This window comes from Condylura cristata, unplaced genomic scaffold (genome assembly GCF_000260355.1).
Source record: "Condylura cristata isolate star-nosed mole 26May11 unplaced genomic scaffold, ConCri1.0 scaffold00053, whole genome shotgun sequence".
Taxonomy (NCBI): Eukaryota; Metazoa; Chordata; class Mammalia; order Eulipotyphla; family Talpidae; genus Condylura; species Condylura cristata.
In genome coordinates this window covers 1736640-1755489 of record NW_004567154.1, presented here as the reverse complement: position 1 = coordinate 1755489, position 18850 = coordinate 1736640, and the positions used below count along the sequence as shown (strand labels likewise).

Sequence of the window (18850 nt, the reverse complement as noted above, 5' to 3'; positions counted from 1 at the left end):
TGTGAAGTAGTGGTCTAGTTTCATTCTTTTGCTATGATGGCCCTATTTTCCCAGCACCATTTATTAAAGAAACTGTGCTGTTCCATTGCATATTCATTGTTCCTTTATCAAAAATTAGTTTTCCGTATATATGTAGCTTTATTTGTGGACTTTTTATCAAGTTCCATAGGTCTGAGTGGCAGTTTTTGTTTCAGTACCATACTATTTTAATTCTTATGGCTTTTTAGTATAGTTTGAGGTCTGGGAGAGTGATACCACCATTCTCTTTTGTTTGTAAAAGCAGAATTTTTACTAGTCAAGCTTTTTGTTTCCATATGACTTTCATCAATATTTGCTCTATTTCTTTGAAGAATGTCATTGAGATTTTTACTGGAATAGTGCTGAATCTGTAATTTGCTTTTGGTAGAATGGCCATTTTAATAATGTAAATTTTTCCAATCCATTAGCAAGGGATGTCTTTCCAGTTCTTTGTAAATTCTAATTCTTTTAACTTCATATCATGTACAATTCTAATTCTTTAAATTCTAATTGTTTTATAATTTTCTTTATATATGTCCTGTACCTCTTTTGTTAGATTTGTTACCAAGCATTTGATTATTTGCTTTATTACAGAAGGGATAATTTCCTTGATTTCTTCTTCAGATGGACTGTGTGTATATAGTAAGGCTACTGATTTTTGCATGTTGACTGTGTACCCTGCTACTTTAATAAAGTGATTGATATTTTTACTAGTTTTCTGTGGAATTTTAAGTGTTCTGTACATACATTATCATCTGCAAATAATGATAGTTTTATATATCTTTCCCTGTTTGGATTCCTTGTATGTCTTTCTCTTTTCTTACTACTTTGTCTAACACTTCCAGTATTATATAAAAAAAAAAAATTGTGAGAATGGACTTACTTGTCTTATTCCTGTTCTTAAAGGAATGTGTTTTATCTTTCACCATTGACAATAATATTGACTGTGGGTTTGTTGTATATGGTTTTTATCATTTTAAAGTATGTTTCTTCTATCCAAAGAATTTTGAGGACCTTCATCATAATTGCATGTTCAACTTTCTTGAATAATTTCTCAGCATTATAGATACGATCATATGGTATTTAGTTTTCTTTTTGTTGACATGTTGGATGTTGACACTTTGGATGTTGATCCATCCTTGTACCTCTGGATTTAATCCCAATTTATTGTGGTCTATTATCCTTTCAATGCATTGTTGGACTCTGTTGGCAAAGGTGTTATTATTGATTTTTACATCAGTTTTCATTAGTGAGTTTGGCCTGTAGTTTTCTTTCTTTGTGTTGTCTTTGGTTTTTATTTTAGTGTATTTATTGTTAGCTTTACATAGGTTTCTATTTCTTCTTTGTCTAGCTTTGAATGATTATAACATTCTAGAAATATGTCCATCGCTTCTAAATTGTTGAACTTCTTTGCATATAAATGTTCATGGTAATCTCTGATTACTCCTTTTATTTCTACTGAGTCTGTTGTAATTTCTCCTCTTTCATTTATGATCCTGCATATTTGTATATTCTCCCATTTTCTTATTTGTGAGCTTGTTTATTTTAGAGCCAACTTTTGGGTTTGTTGATCTTTAGGATTGTTTTCTTAAATTTGTATTTCATTCATTTCTACTTTTATTTTTATTATTTCCCATCTTCTACTAATTTTGTGTTTTTCTTTTTCTTTATGTACTTCTTTAATATAGGAGATTAGGTTGATTCTTTCAGTTCTTTACTGTGTCTTGATTTGAGCCTGTGTTGCTATATACTTTTCTCTTATTACTGCTTTTTTGAGCCCCATACATTCTTGAAATTGGTGTCCTCATTATCGTTCAAATCAAAGTAATTTTTAATTTCTTCTTTGAGCTCATCATTTATCCAGTGGTCTTCCAATAGTGTGGGTTCCAATCTTCATGAGTTGGTTGGGTTCTTTGCTTTTTTTATTATTGATTTCTAGTTTCACGCCTTTATGATCAGAGAAGATAGTTGGACTGATTTTGATCTTAACATATCTGTTGATGTTTGTCTTGTGGCCCAATCCCAATATGTGATAATTCTGAAGAATGATCTGTGCACACTCGAGTACCCGAATTTTTTTTTGGTGGAGTGTCCAAGAGATGTCTGTTAAGACCATGAGGTTTAAGTTTATTGAGGGCTATACTGTCTTTATTTTTTGTCTTATTGATGTGTCCATTGTTGAGAGTAGAGTATTAGTCTCCTACTATACATGTGTTTTCTTCAATGTCTGTTTTCAGAGCTGATAATAATCTTCTGATACATTTTAGTCCTATTTCATTTGGTGAGTGAATGTTAATGAGTGTTATATCATCTGGATGTATTTTCTACTTAACCATAATATAGTGTCCATCTGTGTATCTTTTTACCATTTTTAGTTTGAAGTCTGTCTCATCTGATATAGCAGATAATATACTTTTTTGTATATTTTTTTGTCCATTTTCTTTTAGGACAGTATTGCAAACTTGTACTTTCAGTCTGTGTTTGTCTTTTGTAATTAAATATGTTTCTTGGAGACAGCAGGAGGTTCATTTTTTTTTTAAAGATTTATTTATTCATACAGAACTGGGGTACAAGCCAGAGGTACAGGGGCAGTGAGAGGATTCACCAGAGACAGAGTGGGGATCAGAACAGGCCTATCGACAAAGTACACTGCTGAGGGGAACAGTGGGTGAGTCAGAAGAGGTCTGCCATGCCATGTGGGTCAGTTCCCTGGCTGGGGATTGAACTCGTGCTGCAGTGGCTTCAGAGATCTTCATAATGAAGTATTTTAACCTGCTGTGCCACTAGGGAGAGCCCCGATTTTGTTTTTTAATCAAGCCTGCTACTCTGTGAGTTTTTATTGATAACTTTAGTCCATTTGTTTTAGAGGTAATATTGATACCTTGGCATGATTTTATTCTGTGCTTTATTATTTTCTTCTTACACATTACTCTTGGTTTTTGCATTAGAATTTTTTTTCTGGATTCTATTCTGTCTGGATTTTTAAAAATTTATTGTTTATATATCTATTTACATTTCTGTTCGTTTTATAGCAATACTTACCACTCCTCTCCCCTCCTGTTACCATCATAGCACCCCACATTCCTCCCTCCTTCTGATCCCTCTCTATCCCACTCCCATGTAGGATCTCTCTAGTTTATGATTGTCTGTTTGCTTTTATATTGTTTTGTTGTGTTTTTTATTGTAATAACAATACACATTCTCCCCCCCCCCCGGTCTTATTTGGTTCTCTTAAATTCCCCCTATAAGTGAAACCATTCGATATTTTTCTTATTCTTTCTGACTTATTTCACTAAGCATAATCCCTTCCAGAATATATTGTATGCAGTAAAATCAGTAATAAGAGGAAAATATATACCAATGAAGGCCCACATCAAAAAAACAAGAAAGAAATCAAAGAAACAACCTAATCTCATGACTCACAGAACTAGAAAAAGAACAACAATAACAAAAACAACAACAAAAACTCTAAAGTTGACTTCTTGCATCATTTTTTGGCATAGGAGTTTAGCAGTACTGAATTTCTGGTGTTTCTGTTTATCTAAGAGGTCCTTACTTTTTCTTCATAGAGAAAGGATAGCTTTGCAGGATATAGTATTCTTGGCTGGAATTTGTTGTCCTGGAGTTTGTTGAATATGTCACTCTTTTCTCTTCTTGTCCATAGTGTTTCTTTGGAGAAGTCTGATATCAGCCTGATTTGTTTTCCTCTATAGGTTATATGTTTCTTCCCCCTTGTCAGCTTCATTAATTTTTCCTTGTCTAGGATTCTTTGGTGCTTTATTGTTATCTGCCTCGCTGTAGTTTTCCTTTCATTGTGGTAATTTGGTGTTCTTCTCATTTCTTGTATGTCTGTTTCCTTTGTGCTTGCGGAGTTCTCCTTCAATAGTTTCTCTGTTCCTTTGTCTCTTTCCTCACCTTTTGTGATTTCTATAACTCATATTTCCTTTCCATATGGAGTCATAGTTCTTGAAGCATTTCTCCATTTTTTTCTTTCATATTTCTCTTTCCTTTCTCCTATTTTAAGTTCTGTCACTTCATTCTTTTTATTTATGTTTCTTTGAAAACAGTGATTTGTTTTTCTATTTCATGAATTCTGTTTTTGTTGCTTTTCCCAGATTTATTTAATTCCTCCATTAATCTTTTAATCTCTTGCATTTCTTTCATTTCTTTCTTTTAGGACTCAATTTCATTCTTCCATTCACTAAGTATCTTTCTTATATCATTCTTTTCCTATTTGTCTTCCTTTTTAAAAAAAAAAAAGATTTATTTATTTATGCTTACAGAGCTGGGGTACAGGCCAGAGGTGCAAGGGTGGTGAGATGCTTCAGCAGAGACAGAGTGGGGAGCAGAACAGGCCAAATGAAAAAGTACACTGCTGAGGGGAGCAGCAGACGGGTCAGGAGAGTTCTGCCACACCATGTGGGTCACCTCCAGGGCGGGAATTGAACTCATGCTGAAGTGGCTTTAGCCTCTCAGTGCTGTGCTTTAACCCACTGTGCCACCAGGGAGGGCCCTCTTCTTCTTCTTTTTTTAAACTGTAATTAGTTTAAATCTGTAACTGGAAAGCAGGGAAGTTCTCCATGTCATTGTTTTTGAGTTCTGGCATCTGATTTTCTTTTTGTGGCGTTTCTTTCCCCTGAGGGCTTGCTTAGTTATTTTTATTTTTCCTTCTCCCTCTTGTTTATTTTATAATTTGTTCTAGGCATTGGGCCACTCTGCCACTGGTATCAGTGTGTATCAGTACTTTTCTGGAGTACTCCTCCTGCGATATTGAAATCTGGAGGCTGGACTGAGTCCAGCACTGCTATGCCAAAACTCCCACAAGAGTATTGATGCTTTAGATATGTTGATTGGTGCTGTCCCTGAATTGCCCTCTCTCTGTATTTGCTCACCATATGTGTCACCTCCTTGGCTGGCTGCCTATCTCTTGAGAACACTAACTTTAACCCTGGCCCACCAGGGAGGTCCTTCCACAAGTCCTTTTCTAAGCACTTCCTTACTTTCTCATATTACAATATACCCAGCCATTTTGTCAAAGATCCATGGTTCTTTTATTTAAACTATAATATTTGGAAATCATGATCTTGGTTCTTCATGTGCTTTCTACTATTGATATGCCACTGCTTCTAATCCTTTCATCAGACATAGCCAGAACTTATGTGTGCATACTAATACATACATACACACATATATATTTCTGTATATAACTGTGTATACATTAAATTAATAATTCTATCTCCTTAAAATTTATCTTATACGGGGGCCCTCTCTGGTGGTGCAGCAGGTTAAAGCACAACACTAAGAAGTTAAAGCCATTTCCGCATGAGTTTGATCCCCACCTTCCCCGGAGGTGACCACATGGCAGGGAAGACCTCTCCTGACCCACCTGCTGCTCCCCTCAGCAGTGTGCTTTGACAATCTGCCTGTTCTGCTCTCCACACTGTCTCTGGTGAATCCTTTCACCACCCCTGCACCTCTGGCCTGTACCCCAGTTCTGTATGCATAAATAAATAAATATTATTGCCAATTTCTCTGGTCTCCTCCAACTCCTGACAACCATTGATCTTTTCTCAGTTACTATTAGTTTGGCTTATTTCTCTTAATATAATGCATTTAAAATTCTAGTTATTGTAAAATGAATAGCTCTCTGAATTGTTAAATAGTATTTTCTTTTATGATTGTATCACAATACATCCATTCATCAATTAAAGGATATTTTGGTTGTTTTTAATGTTAATCAGCATTTAATATGACCTTATAAATATGAATATAACTTTTTTGTGCAAACGTGGTTTTCATCTCATTTTCACTCATACAAAAAGTCTTTACTTTCTGTACTTTAAAGTATTGTGGTACTTTACTCTGAAATATATGGTTTCTGATAACAAACTTGTAATTGGAACCAGTATTGCCCTGTTGATAATGAGTTATTTTTCTCCAATTACTTTCAAGATTATTTCATGTTCCATCATTTTCAACAATTTGATTATGATGTACCTGGATATGGGTTTCATAATTTTATTCCATTTAGGATTTGTTAGTTTCTTGAATATGTTAGTTTCAGTTTTTCAACAATGAGGAAGTTTTCACCTAGAATTTTATCAGCTATATTTTCAGACCCTTCCCTTTCTCCACTCCATCTGAAACTCAAATAACATGAATATTTGTCTTTGTTTCTTGTTGCTATACAAGTCCCTGAAACTTTGTGTTTTTATTTTTTCAATATTTCTCTGTTGTTCATATTGGATGATTCTATTGTTGGATCTTCAAGTTTATTTTTTTTCCTATCATTTCTATTCTACCATGGACTCCATTCTGTGAGTTTTTAAAATGTTGCTTATTATATTTTCACCTCTAACATTTCTACTTGATTTTTTTTCTTCCGTGTCTTTGTGAAATCTTTCTATTTTAATATTTGTTTCAAGATTGTTTCTAAATGTTCATTCACACATTTTAATGATAAATAATATAAGACAATTCCAATAGTGGTGTTAATTTATCGTTCATGTTTGTTGAGAGTCTTTTCCATGTAAGGTGGCATTTCATGATTATTTGTGTGCTGATTGATATTAATTTGTCTCTTGTACATTTTGAATATTATTTGGAACCTTGAATCTTGTATATATCCTATGGAGGTTGTTTTTTTTTTTTATATTTAACTTTCTGTGTGGTATTGTTCCAACATCAGTTCACTTTTCAACATTTTTGTAGGATAATTTAGGTCAATCCTGCATGTGACCACATAGTAGTCAGTTGGGGCTTGGATGAAAGTATTCTTGCTAGTTCAGTTTTGAAATATTTGGTATGCTAAGCACAAATCAAAAGCATGCCTAAGAATTTAAAACAACTTCATGCAGTTGCTTTTCTCTTTCCCTTATTTTTTTAGTACTTCCTAGTTCCCTAGACTCTTGTTTTCATCTCACTGTTGGAAAAAAAAACACTTGTTGGGCCCTCCTTGGTGGCACAGCAGGTTAAAGCACAGCATTAAGAAGCAAAAGCCACTTAAGCATGAATTCGAGCCCCGCCCCAGACATGACCCACATGGCACAGCAGACCGCTCCTGACCCACCTGTTGCTTCCCTTAGCAGTGTTCTTAGTTAGCCTGTTCTGCTCCCCACTCTGTCTCCGATGAATCCTCTCATCACTCCTGCACCTCTGGCCTGCACCCCAGTTCTATATGAATAAATAAATATATCTTTCAAAAAAAAGAAAAGAAAAGAAAAACCATTTGTCATCTTATTTGTTCCAAAATCAGCTTGTGGAAGATGAAAGAGAGGAAAAATTAGAATGTTCTATTTTGTCCTCAGGATAAATAGTTCCTTGTAGAGGAATAATCTCATGCTTTTGTGATTTCATGTGTGGAGGTCTCTGTTATAGAGTAATCCATCTGTACTGTTCTTGCTATCATTACTCCCACTGTGAGATCAAAGAAGTAAGCAAATAAAAACATAATAGATTTCCCATATTCTCCTTGAACTTGAGGAATTCCATTTTTTTCTCCTCAACTCTAAGGTATTGCCTGTATCCCATTTTGCCCACTTCTTGGTTTCATGTTCAATTTAGGCTCACAAATCTGGAAGAAAAATATAATGCAGAAATCACAGCTGTTCAAGTGGTATTTCTAACACTGGTAAGCTTTTCTGATCCACCTGCTTATATTTACTTTTAAGTTTTCATATAGGTTCCCATGCATATTAGCAAGGTTTTATATTTGAGTTAGTAAAAGATAAAATAAGGTTCCTGGAACCAAACACAGCTATGTGTGTTTTGTAGACAGTGGTTGGGTTTGTGTTTTTATACAATCTGTGTTTTAGTTATTGTATTTAGATAATTCATATTTTAAGTTATTTTTTATATAGTGGGATTAAAATCTACCGCCTTGCTGTTTTCTATTTATTGAAATTGTTTTTTTTTCTTTAAACTGTTCTCATGCCTTTTATCATTTTAGTTGATCATTATCTTATGATCTGATTTTATCTCCTGAATTTACTTATTATTTGTATGTCTTTTTCCCACCTTTTTATTTGTTCCTGTATGGTTTACAATAGACATTTACAAATAAACTTGGTTCATTGTAAAATAACACTGTGTTGCTTCACATGTAATGCAAGGACTTTATAATAGAACATTCTAATTCTTTCTTCCCTTTCCTTATATCATTGTATTTACTTCACTTTACCTATGTTATAAACATCTAATACATTGTTCCTATTATTGCTTTAAACAGTCATTTATATTTTAAAACAATTAAGAATATGAAAAATAAAAAGATACAGTTTGTCTTTATTCATTCTTTTTCAATGTTCTTTCTTTAATCATGTAAATCCAATTTCTGACATATCCTTTTCTGCTTAAGGTGTGTTCTTTAACATTTCATATAAGACAGCTCTGACCTCTGCTGGTGATAACTATTCTGTTTGTTTTTCTGGGGGGGGGGGGGAAGCCCTACTACATTTATTTTTGAGAGGCATTTTTGCTGAATTTAGCCATTCGTATTGCCCAGGGTTTTTTGTTCTTTTCGTTTTCAACATTTAAAGGTCTAAATCTATTGTCATTTTACGTGTGTGGTTTCTTTTTTAAAAAAAATTATTTACTTATGTATACAGAACTGGGATACAGGTGAGAGGTGCTGGCAGGTAAGAATATTCACCAGGGACAGATTCACCAGAGAACAGGCAGATCAAGGAAGTACACTGCTAAGGGGAGCAACGGGTGTGTCTGGAGGTCTGCCAGGCCATGTGTCTCACCTCAGGGACCAGGGATCAAACTGGCTCGCACTGACTCACTCTGCTCCCACTGAAGTGGCTGAGGATCACTCACAGCGCTGTGCTTTAACCTGTTGAGCCAACAGGGAGGGCCAGTTACTAGTGTGGCTCCTGACAAAAGGTTTAAGTTGATTCTGATTCCTTTGATGGCATTCTTCACATGTTACTATGTATTTTCTCTTGCATTTACATGTAATTTGTCCTTATACTTTCTATTACCTGATGAAATTGCTTATTTGATCTTGAGTGTTGTGTACTTTTTCCAATAAAGTCTTTAATATATTTCATCGTGTTTATGGTCCTGATGATTTCTTTGTTTCTTCAGACTGTGTTGCTTGTTGGTTGGTTTGTTGGTTATTTTCTTCCTTGATTCTTATTTTTGTGCTACTCCTTGGCGATAGCCCATCTCTTATATTCTTCAAGGATGTAGTTTGCTGTTATTTACACTCAATTATTTTTTTAGTTTAGTAATGTGAATAAGGACAAAAGACATCCTCGATGTTCTGATTAAGCCTCAGCCATAGGGAGGCTTATCTTAACTCTTAGAGTTGTTACCTTCACATAAATCTCTGCCCCTTCTCTAAATATATTGGTGGGCCTGGTATATATTCCTGTCCTTTGTGGGTTAGTTGATTTTTTCATCTTCTGTTTCCACCTCTAGTGAGTTTCCACCATTATTTATGGTTCCTTTTGTTCTTCTCTCCTCCGATAAAAGCTTTATTCCCTAAGGGAAGATAGAGGAGATCCATCTAAACAGTTTCAGTGGTATTGGTCATTACTATCTTCCCATTGTCATGAAATTTCTCCTAATTGCTTTTGAGCTAAAACTTTATTTACCATCTTTCACCTTGAAGATTAGACTTTCTTCCATAGTACATGGCAAGATGACCTTACTACAGTTTCAGCAATGAATGCTGTTCTGTTCCCCTCCCCAAGCCATAATTACAAGATATCTTTTTCAGAATAATTCTCAATCTTACTTCTCAATACCTGGTAGAATTCCTAAAAGAAAAGTCCACACTTAATGTTAGGAAACCTTGGCACTTCACATTTTCACATTAGCTCATAATGAACCATTAGTAATACATTAACAATTTTTAATGGAATCACATTTGTTCTTTATATTGTTCAGTATTATCTGCAAAATGCAAACAATACTTGAGCTATGTTGCTCCCTGCAGAGGGCTGTCTCTACAGATTTGGAATTATTTGTTTGTACCGTAATTTCAGTTTCCTGGTGACATTAATATAAGTTATTAATTTGCAGTATTCCAGATATTTTCTTGATCTCATGATGGGAGAGATAATACTCTTTCTAATTCTACGTCATTGAGTTGGTAACAGACAGTTCTATGAACTGAAGATAAGTTTTTGAGGCTCCTTTTGTCTTTCAGCTTCCATACCCCAGTTTACCAATTCCCCCACAATTGTGATCATGGTTGGTTTGCCTGCTCGAGGAAAGACCTACATTTCCACAAAGCTCACACGATACCTCAACTGGATAGGAACACCAACTAAAGGTACGTATTTGCAACTATCTTCCTTGCATCTTCCTATAGAACACTTGATAACAACACAAAGGTAGCAAGCCTCCAAAGGGACAAAGTCCTCAGTATCAGAAATATCTTATAACTATTATTTTAGACTTAGGATTATTACTACTACTATTGCTAATACCACTACCACTAGCCTCTCATATTTAACAATATCTAAAGCATAAACTCTATGCCCAACTCGATGCTTGGTGTTAGGCAAAACAAAGCCAGTGGCATTAAATATCTATTTTCAGAAGCTCCATTATTGAAAGACTGAAAACAACCCTATAAAAAATATAGCATTTTTGTTACCATTATTATTATTACAATAACAATATTGTTATTTTATTAACATTATAACCTTAAGGTTTTCTTCAAAACTTGGGAATTTACAGTGAAGCACATAAAAGCTACGATCTGTAGGCCTCCACAAGATCTTCTCTAAAGCTCGGCACCAAAGCATACCTTGTCATCTAGAGACCAAAAGGCAGCCACTCTGTCGAAACCTTTTCCTTATCTTTGACCATGTTCACTCTTCCTTCCTCTTTGACCAGAAGTGGGGTGTCCTGCTCTCTTGTCACCTACATATGAGTCTCCTTCTTTGCCTATCAGATTCTCTACCAACTTTCCATTTCCTTTCTGCAAACTATTCCAAATTCAACAATGACTATTTCCATTCTTTACCAAATTTCTTTATTCCCTGCCCTACATTCCCCTTCCTACTTGACTTTTCTGTTTCTTCAGGGAGGATTCCACTTGTGTGAACTCCCACACCAACCTGATCTATACCAAAACCAGTTGTCATTCCTGTCTCTCAAATATGACTAGATTAAGATGTTTAGAATATCTAAACAGTAAAGGATAAGGTGCCTCTATATCATATGTAATTCTCAGTAAAAACAGTAGATTTAAGAACATTTAGCAAAATATTTTACTTATCCCCTGATAACTACATTGATGCTTTTCAAAAATATTAACTTCTCCAAAAAGTTTTACTATAGGCAAACTCCTCCTTGACCAGTGCACTAAGCAAGTACATGGACTCTCTTCTGTAATTGCTCCTGAGGGCAGAAAACAGTTCTTAGGCATATATTTATTCACTCAGTCATTAATTATTTTGGAGCATACAGATGTGCAAAGCCCTTCTTGGATGTTGAACAATGAGTGACAATGATGCCTGTCTTAAAGGAAATCACATCTGTTCTTAAGGTCCAAAAAAAAAAAAAAAAAAAGAAGCAGAAACTAGCATTATCACCACATCAAAGGTGTTAATGTGCCTTGTCTAAAGGCATTGTCTATACATGACAAGATCAAGATATGAACCCAGGCCTAGTTGTTTCCAGAGTCTGACACTAAATGTGTTAGGTCTAATTTTTGGCTCTATTGATGGGAATGGAAAAGAGCCCATATAGGACATACACTCTCCTTTACTCCATTCTATTTCTCTCTATACTCTTGCCCATCACAACACCCTATCTATCTGTCCCCTTCCATCCCTTTCTCCAAGTTCTCTCTTCCACCCACTTCTTTTTTCTCTTAATGTACTTTATCTTACTTTAATTCACCTTTGAGGAGTTTCCCGATGGTTTCTCATGTGTCAACTTCTATGCTAGGTATTGGAGGTGCAAAACTGAATGTGGTCCACACCCTGTCTTTGAAGAGTTCTCCATATGGCTGGGGTGTATAAGAAGACCTCATATAACCTAGGTATCCCAGGGTAGGCTAGTAAGGTAGCTTATAGAGGGGATTGCCAACTGGAAGGCAAAAAGGGTTCCAGATAGGGTATATTTGGTCTGAGTGTTGAGGGAGAAGTAAGACTTGACAGAAGATTTGGAAAGAAGGGATAATTCTTGTGGAGGACTACAGGCCCTGAGGAACCTCTCTGAGTACAGGTAAAGTCAGGACAGTGACAGATATGTATGTGCTCTAGAACACCTGCTTCCTGTCTGATCTACTTAGTACATTATCACCAAGTCCCTTGTAGTCATGTTTCAAAGTACAAAGTTGACCATATATACAGCCTCCAAGGTTCTCTTTGTAAAGGTATAAATTCAAGCTTCTTATTCTGTCATCCAATGTCCTCCACAGTCAGCCACTGCCCCAGAGGTCCTCAGCACAGCAGATGGCTCACCATTACCCAAACATCTCTACCTTCTGCCAATGCTATAACATTGCTCAAGCTGTTCCTACTTAGAATGTCCTTCTTCCCTACTCACACTCCCAATGCCTGCCTATAAAAGACCAGCCCTCCTAAAAAGACTGATTCAAATGCTGCTTTTTTCCATCTCAATTGGAATTAGTCTTTTCTTTCCCTTCATTCTTTTGTGGGACCCTATGAGAGAACAATTAATTGGGTAAATGCTTTCTCTCTCTCTCTCTCTCTTTTTCCTGGTTTACTCTCTTTCTTATCTGCTGGATTACAAGTTATCTCAGGACACCATCACACAAATCTGGTTCTTCTCTGAAACCCCAAAGCCCAGAACTCTGCCTCACATAATAGATATTAGCAAGTATTAGATTACTGAATAAAATATTTTCTATTACTTCCTTGCTTATTGTCACAGTTCTCCCCTTCTCTTCATTCCTATTGACTTTTATGCATTATAAAGGAGAAAATATGACCTTAGATAGGGAAGTGACTTTAAGTTGTTTGTCATGGCACACAAAAAAAAATGTAATAGTACAGTGTGAGTTTCAGAAGTCATAAGTATAGTTCTTTCACCCATTGACTCACTTTTTGAAGTTTGGTGATTGATTTTATTCTCTGGAGTTCAGTTTCTCTGTCTTTCCAGTAGAGCATTAAAAGTATTAAAAGTTTATGGTAAATAGAATTTTACCATATAACGACTACCATCTTTGCAATTAACAGAGCTCCCCACTTTTTAACTGTGAAAATTATGTCTTACTCTGAAATTCAGTTTGCTCATTTATAAAGTGGGAAGGGAATGGTGATTCTAACTTTATGGTGTTTTTGCGAGGAATAAATGAGTTGGTAGTCATACTTTGAAGCATTATAAACAAATTATAGAGCTACAAATTATATCTTCTACTTTTGAGACCACTGCCAGCAAGGACATTTATTTGTTTGTTTGTTTGTTTATCTGTTTGTTTATTTATTTTTTGCCACTGGAATTTCCCAACCTTTTCACAAATGTTCCCTGCTCTCAGTGTTTAATTTAGGCCAATATCGGCGAGAGGCAGTGAGCTATAAGAACTATGAATTCTTTCTCCCAGACAACATGGAGGCCCTACTTATCAGGAAGTAAGTATATAATATTTTAGGAAACTGTGTACCCCCTGTCTGAGGATGCCTTTGTTGAAATGATGGGGAACTGAAAAAGAGTAGACTTTCATAGGGTGTTTACAAAAGCCCTTCCACTACCTTACTCAAATCCTCTCTTGGCTCATAAACATTCCCTGTTTAGGAACTTTCAACAATCCCCTATGTCTAATAGAGGAGAGTAGAAATTTTTCAGCTTTGCATTTAAGACATGAATTTTAATAGCTTTTTATACTCTAATCTCTCCAATCTACTCCATTCAACCTCCAGGATTCTCTTCTCTATGAGACGCTGAGCACATCCTTAAAAGAGACTGTGTGTCTTTTATCAATGTTAATTCATACCCTATAATAGAACCTGGCAAAGAGTTATTAGTAAAGAATTTTTTTTACCAAAAGCACAAATGTATTATCAAGTCTCTACCTTGCTCAAAGAATCAATTCAGCTTAAACTCCATTGCCTCAAGATTTGGAAACCTTAATATTTTGGCTTCTATGATCAGTCAACTTTACCTGGTTATGCCGCATTATGCCCTCTCCTAAAATGTACAAGCAGAGCCACCTTCAATTTTGTTACCCCTACAAGTCTATCATGGTGCCTAAAACAAAAAACGCCCTGCATAGAAGTTAATGTAGAATGTATTACAGATGGTATAAAAGGTAATGACAAATAGACAAGAATGCATCCCAAAGATAGAAGCTGTTTCCTGTTTTGTTTTGTTTTGTTTTCACCTTTTTCAGGCAGTGTGCTCTAGCAGCACTGAAGGATGTCCATCACTATCTCAGCCATGATGAAGGTCATGTAGCGGTAAAGAAATTTGTACTTTTGCTTGGGTATCTGCTGAGATGGAGAACAGCTAATATGTATTGACTATTTACTACAGTACACACATCATTCTAAGTACTTTTCATGTCTTCACTTAGTATATATAATAGTTATCATTACTACTCCCTGTAATAAGGAGAATGGCACAAACAGAAATTAAATAATTTCTTTGGATAGGGCAGTAAATGTGCAGAAGAGTGATTGATTTGATGCTGTTAGTCTTAACTACACTAGAAGTTAAAACTGCAGAACAGACATTTTTGAACCTTTGAGATGTACCTAAATATCTGGTAAATTCAATCTCGTAAGCCCTGAGACAGTACTTGCAAATTCTACAAGGAAAAGATCTTCAAATATGCAAATGATCTCATCTAAAGAGCTAAGGATAGAGAAGTATTTCCTGTTCTTAAAATGTATCAAAGTGACAAGGAAGAGTCAAGCCTCACCAAGGAGTTAAGAAAATCATTTCTAGCTCTGATCTGTCAGAAACTCTTTGTGACCTTGATTAAGGTAATTCCTTCTTCTGGACCTCAGTTACTTCACCTATAAAATGATGCTATTAAATGGCCATAATTTTCCTTTTCCTTGTTGGACCTACGTACAAAGTCTGGTACATTTTGAGGTAGACAACAAAGGCTCAATGTGTGCTTGTGTAATTGACATAACAAATTCCAGATCATTCTTATCCTTCAAGACCCTATTAAAATTTCCTACTCTACTTGAGTCTCTGTACTTAGCACAGGAATACTCAAAGGGTAGCCATTCTATCAGCACCAGTAAGTAAACCAATCTTATCATCTGCCTCTAGGTTTTTGATGCCACCAACACTACTAGAGAAAGACGGTCATTGATTCTGCAGTTTGCTAAAGAACATGGTTACAAGGTACAGTAACATTCCTACTTTGTCTAGATCCTACTTTTTCAGTCCAAGTTCCAAGGAAAGTCAAACCAGGGAATTAATTTTAACATAGTTACATGGCTTTACAGATCAGAGTTATATGCAGCAAACCAGAACAGGAAAAGAGAGGTGGCAAATTAGGTAATTGGATATGATTTCTGAAAGATTGATGAGGAAACCACTATAGAAAAGCATATATTAAAACTAAAAACCGGTAAAAACACAAAACAAATGTGGAGGCATTCAATTTAGAGCCAATCTGCTTAAGAAAACTTGGAATCATGAAAGCACCACTCTGAAATTATGTTGCCAGAGATGCCTCTGAGTATGATTCAGAGCCAGTGAGAAGGAGTCAAACTATGTTTGACACTCACCAAACATATTTACTGCTAGAATTCTCTTCTTTTCCTGTAGGTCTTTTTCATTGAGTCCATCTGTAATGACCCTGGCATCATTGCAGAAAACATCAAGGTAAGAAGCAATTGCAGTTACCTTTCCTACTTACTTTGCCTCCAGTTAGGATCACACCTAAAAGACCTCCATGAGATTTAAGGAGGCATTGTTTCCCACATCTTCTGTATGTAGTATACCCTAACTTTCCTGATTTACAATTATCCAATGAAATTAAATTATATAGAGAGATAGATAGATAGATGTGATGATTTTGATGATGAAATTATATATATCAAACCTATATACAGTCCTTAATATGTGCCAAGCACAAAATTTGACTTTCACCAATTTTTCACAATAAACCTGCATGTTAAGAATAATTTCAGTGTTGATAGAGGAAATTGTGATTCCAAGAGAAGACACAACTTGTGAAAAACTTATAGTGCTATAAAGAGATGGAGCTGGGAAAGAAACTCAAGTTTGGCTGTGTGTCTCAAAATTTCTTTATTTTGCCCCAGAATTCTTATCAGAATTATCACTGTTCTTAGATCCCAGCATGTGAACTTGAACTAGTTCATTCACAACATTTTATGGTATTCTATTTTATCAAAATTACTAGAGCTCAGGCCCTCCCTGGTGGCGCAGTGGGTTAAAGCACAGCACTGAGAAGCCAAAGCCACTTCCGCATGAGTTCGATTCCCACCTGCCCGGGAGGAGACCACATGGCGTGGCAGACCTCTCCTGACCCGCCCGCTGCTCCCCTCAGCAGTGTACTTCGTTGATCTGCCTGTTCTGTTCCCCACTCTGTCTCTGGTGAAGCCTCTCACCGCCCCTGAGCCTCTGGCCTGTACCCCAGTTCTGTATGCACAAATAAATAAATCTTTGAAAAAAAAAAAATTACTAGAGCTCAGAAAAGACCTTAAAGGCCATCTCCTTCAACCCTCCATCAGATTTGAAATCTCAACTAAATGTTTGTCTACAGTTTATCTTCTTCACTCCTCATTCACAAGAAGCCCGTTATCTTCATCAAATAGAACCCAATCAAGCTGAATTTTTTCTCAATGTAATTTCCACTTACTGGCCTTATGTATATCTCTTGAGATATAAAACATGGTCATTACTTCCCTTTCCTTTTCACCCACCAATCATTCTAGCTATCCATTTATTGATTCAACAGAAATCAAATGTGTGCACATGGGCTGGGCTGATAAGAGTATTAGATAGAAATGCATAGATGAGAATCTTGCCCTTGAGATCACAGTCTGAGAGAGACTGACAAGCTTGTAGACATAACTCAATGAGATAATTATTGATATAAGGGAACAAAGGATACTGTAGAAGCACAGAATTGAAGATATGAAGATATAGCCTTGCACAGAAGTGGTAATTTTCTCCATGAAGGTAATAGCTGACCTACACAGAAATTTGACAGGTGAAGACTGGGAGATTAGGGAATAACATACACTAAGTATGGCATCTCCAGGGACTAGAAATAGCTTAAGTTGGCCAAAAAAAAAAAAAAAGTAGGTGGAGGTATAGAAGACCAGTGAAAGATGGTAAAACAAGTTTGGGCACAATAATGACAAATGATGAGTCACCCACTTAAAAGTCCATACTTTGTCCTGAAAAATATGAGGAAATGGTGAAAAATTTTAATCTGGGAATACCATGGTCAAATGTGCATGTTAGAAATATTCCTCAAGTTGTTAATATTGGAAATATGTCAGAAGTAAGAAGACTGTGGACAAAGTAATCAGTTACAAAGCCACAGTGACTTGTCTGCTGAAAAGTGGGAAATGATACAAAGAGACATATCTAGTATGCCTCCCAGATTTCTTTTACGTTCAGGTGACTGATGGATTATGGTCCTATTCACTGAAACGGGGAGAGGTGGAAAAGGTAGATAACAGAAAACTAAGAGATTCCAGACCTTTATAAATATAAAGCCATCATGATATGTTTTCCTAATAAACACTTAATATATGTAAGTCATTGTGACCACTGGCCAAGTAGTCATGTTTTCCTTCTTCAATTAATTTGACCATTTCTGATCTTCCTATAACTGCTATTTTTAGGCTATGTGTGCTTTAGAAATTAATTTAGTGTGCCAGAGTTTGTTTGACCACATAGAACAAAGAAATGAGGAGTCACAAAGTCCATATAAAAATTCTGTAAATTTGGGCAAGACCTTTTTGCCAAGTCTCAATTTCCTTATCTTTATTATGATGACTGTTGTATCAGAGATCATTAAGACCTCTTCCAAAGGACATTGCAATTTCTGCCTCCCATGATTGATCTGTCCTTCTCCCAGCAAGTAAAACTTGGCAGTCCTGATTACATAGACTGTGACCGGGAAAAGGTTCTGGAAGACTTTTTAAAGAGAATCCAGTGCTATGAAGTCAACTACCAACCTTTGGATGACGAATTAGACAGGTAAGAACCCAGAACCCCAAAGTACAGGTCTGGATCCTTAACCCTGTTTTAGGTCCTGTAGAACCTAAGAAAATTCCCTTCCTCTTTGGGCCTCAATTTTATCCATCCTCTCTGGGCATCAATTTATCTATATGTAGCATTAGGGAGTTTGACTTGGTGATTTGTCTTCACAGTCCCTGCCAGGTCTAATTATCCAGGAGCTAGTATATTCCCTGATATGCAAAGTATTCATAAGAGAAGTGAAGTCATGTTTTCCTGGGAAATATAGACATATCAGTGTTCTGATCTCTGGGAACAATTTTTTCCTTCATGCAGTTGTTTCTATTATTTATTCAAAAGTACTTAAGATTTTATTTCTTTATGTATACAGAACTGGGGTATAGACCAGAGGTGCAGGGGGTGAAAGGATTTACCAGACAGAACAGACAGATCTACTGAAATATATTGCTGCAGGGAGCAGCGGGTGGGTCAGGAGAGGTCTGCCACACCATGTGGGTCACCTCCCTGACAGGGAATAGAATTCATGCTGCAATGGCTGCAATAGCTTCATGGTGCTGTGCTTTAATCCATTGTAGCAGGGAGGGCCCCAAAAGTATTCTTTATACATGGATGATACTTCCATTTCTAAACATACTGGGTTTCTTTTTTCATTGATTCCCCCTTGACACTCCTGTATAGGATGTTAAAATAGATCTTATGATCA

General features: G+C 36.0%; 1 protein-coding gene across 2 annotated transcripts in view; it reads left to right on the top strand.

The window, feature by feature from the left end:
* The window catches only part of PFKFB1 (6-phosphofructo-2-kinase/fructose-2,6-biphosphatase 1), a 73688-nt gene that overhangs the window by 32771 nt on the left and 22067 nt on the right, over positions 1-18850 (top strand). Inside the window, exons 2-7 of one of the 2 annotated variants that reach the window (XM_004695016.1) lie at positions 10178-10303; positions 13553-13580; positions 14339-14405; positions 15232-15306; positions 15736-15792; positions 18026-18147. In XM_004695016.1, the coding sequence (XP_004695073.1) occupies positions 10178-10303; positions 13553-13580; positions 14339-14405; positions 15232-15306; positions 15736-15792; positions 18026-18147 (475 nt within the window). Of the gene's footprint in view, positions 1-10177; positions 10304-13486; positions 13581-14338; positions 14406-15231; positions 15307-15735; positions 15793-18025; positions 18148-18850 lie in introns of both variants that reach the window. The other variant, XM_004695015.2, reaches the window with a different exon arrangement.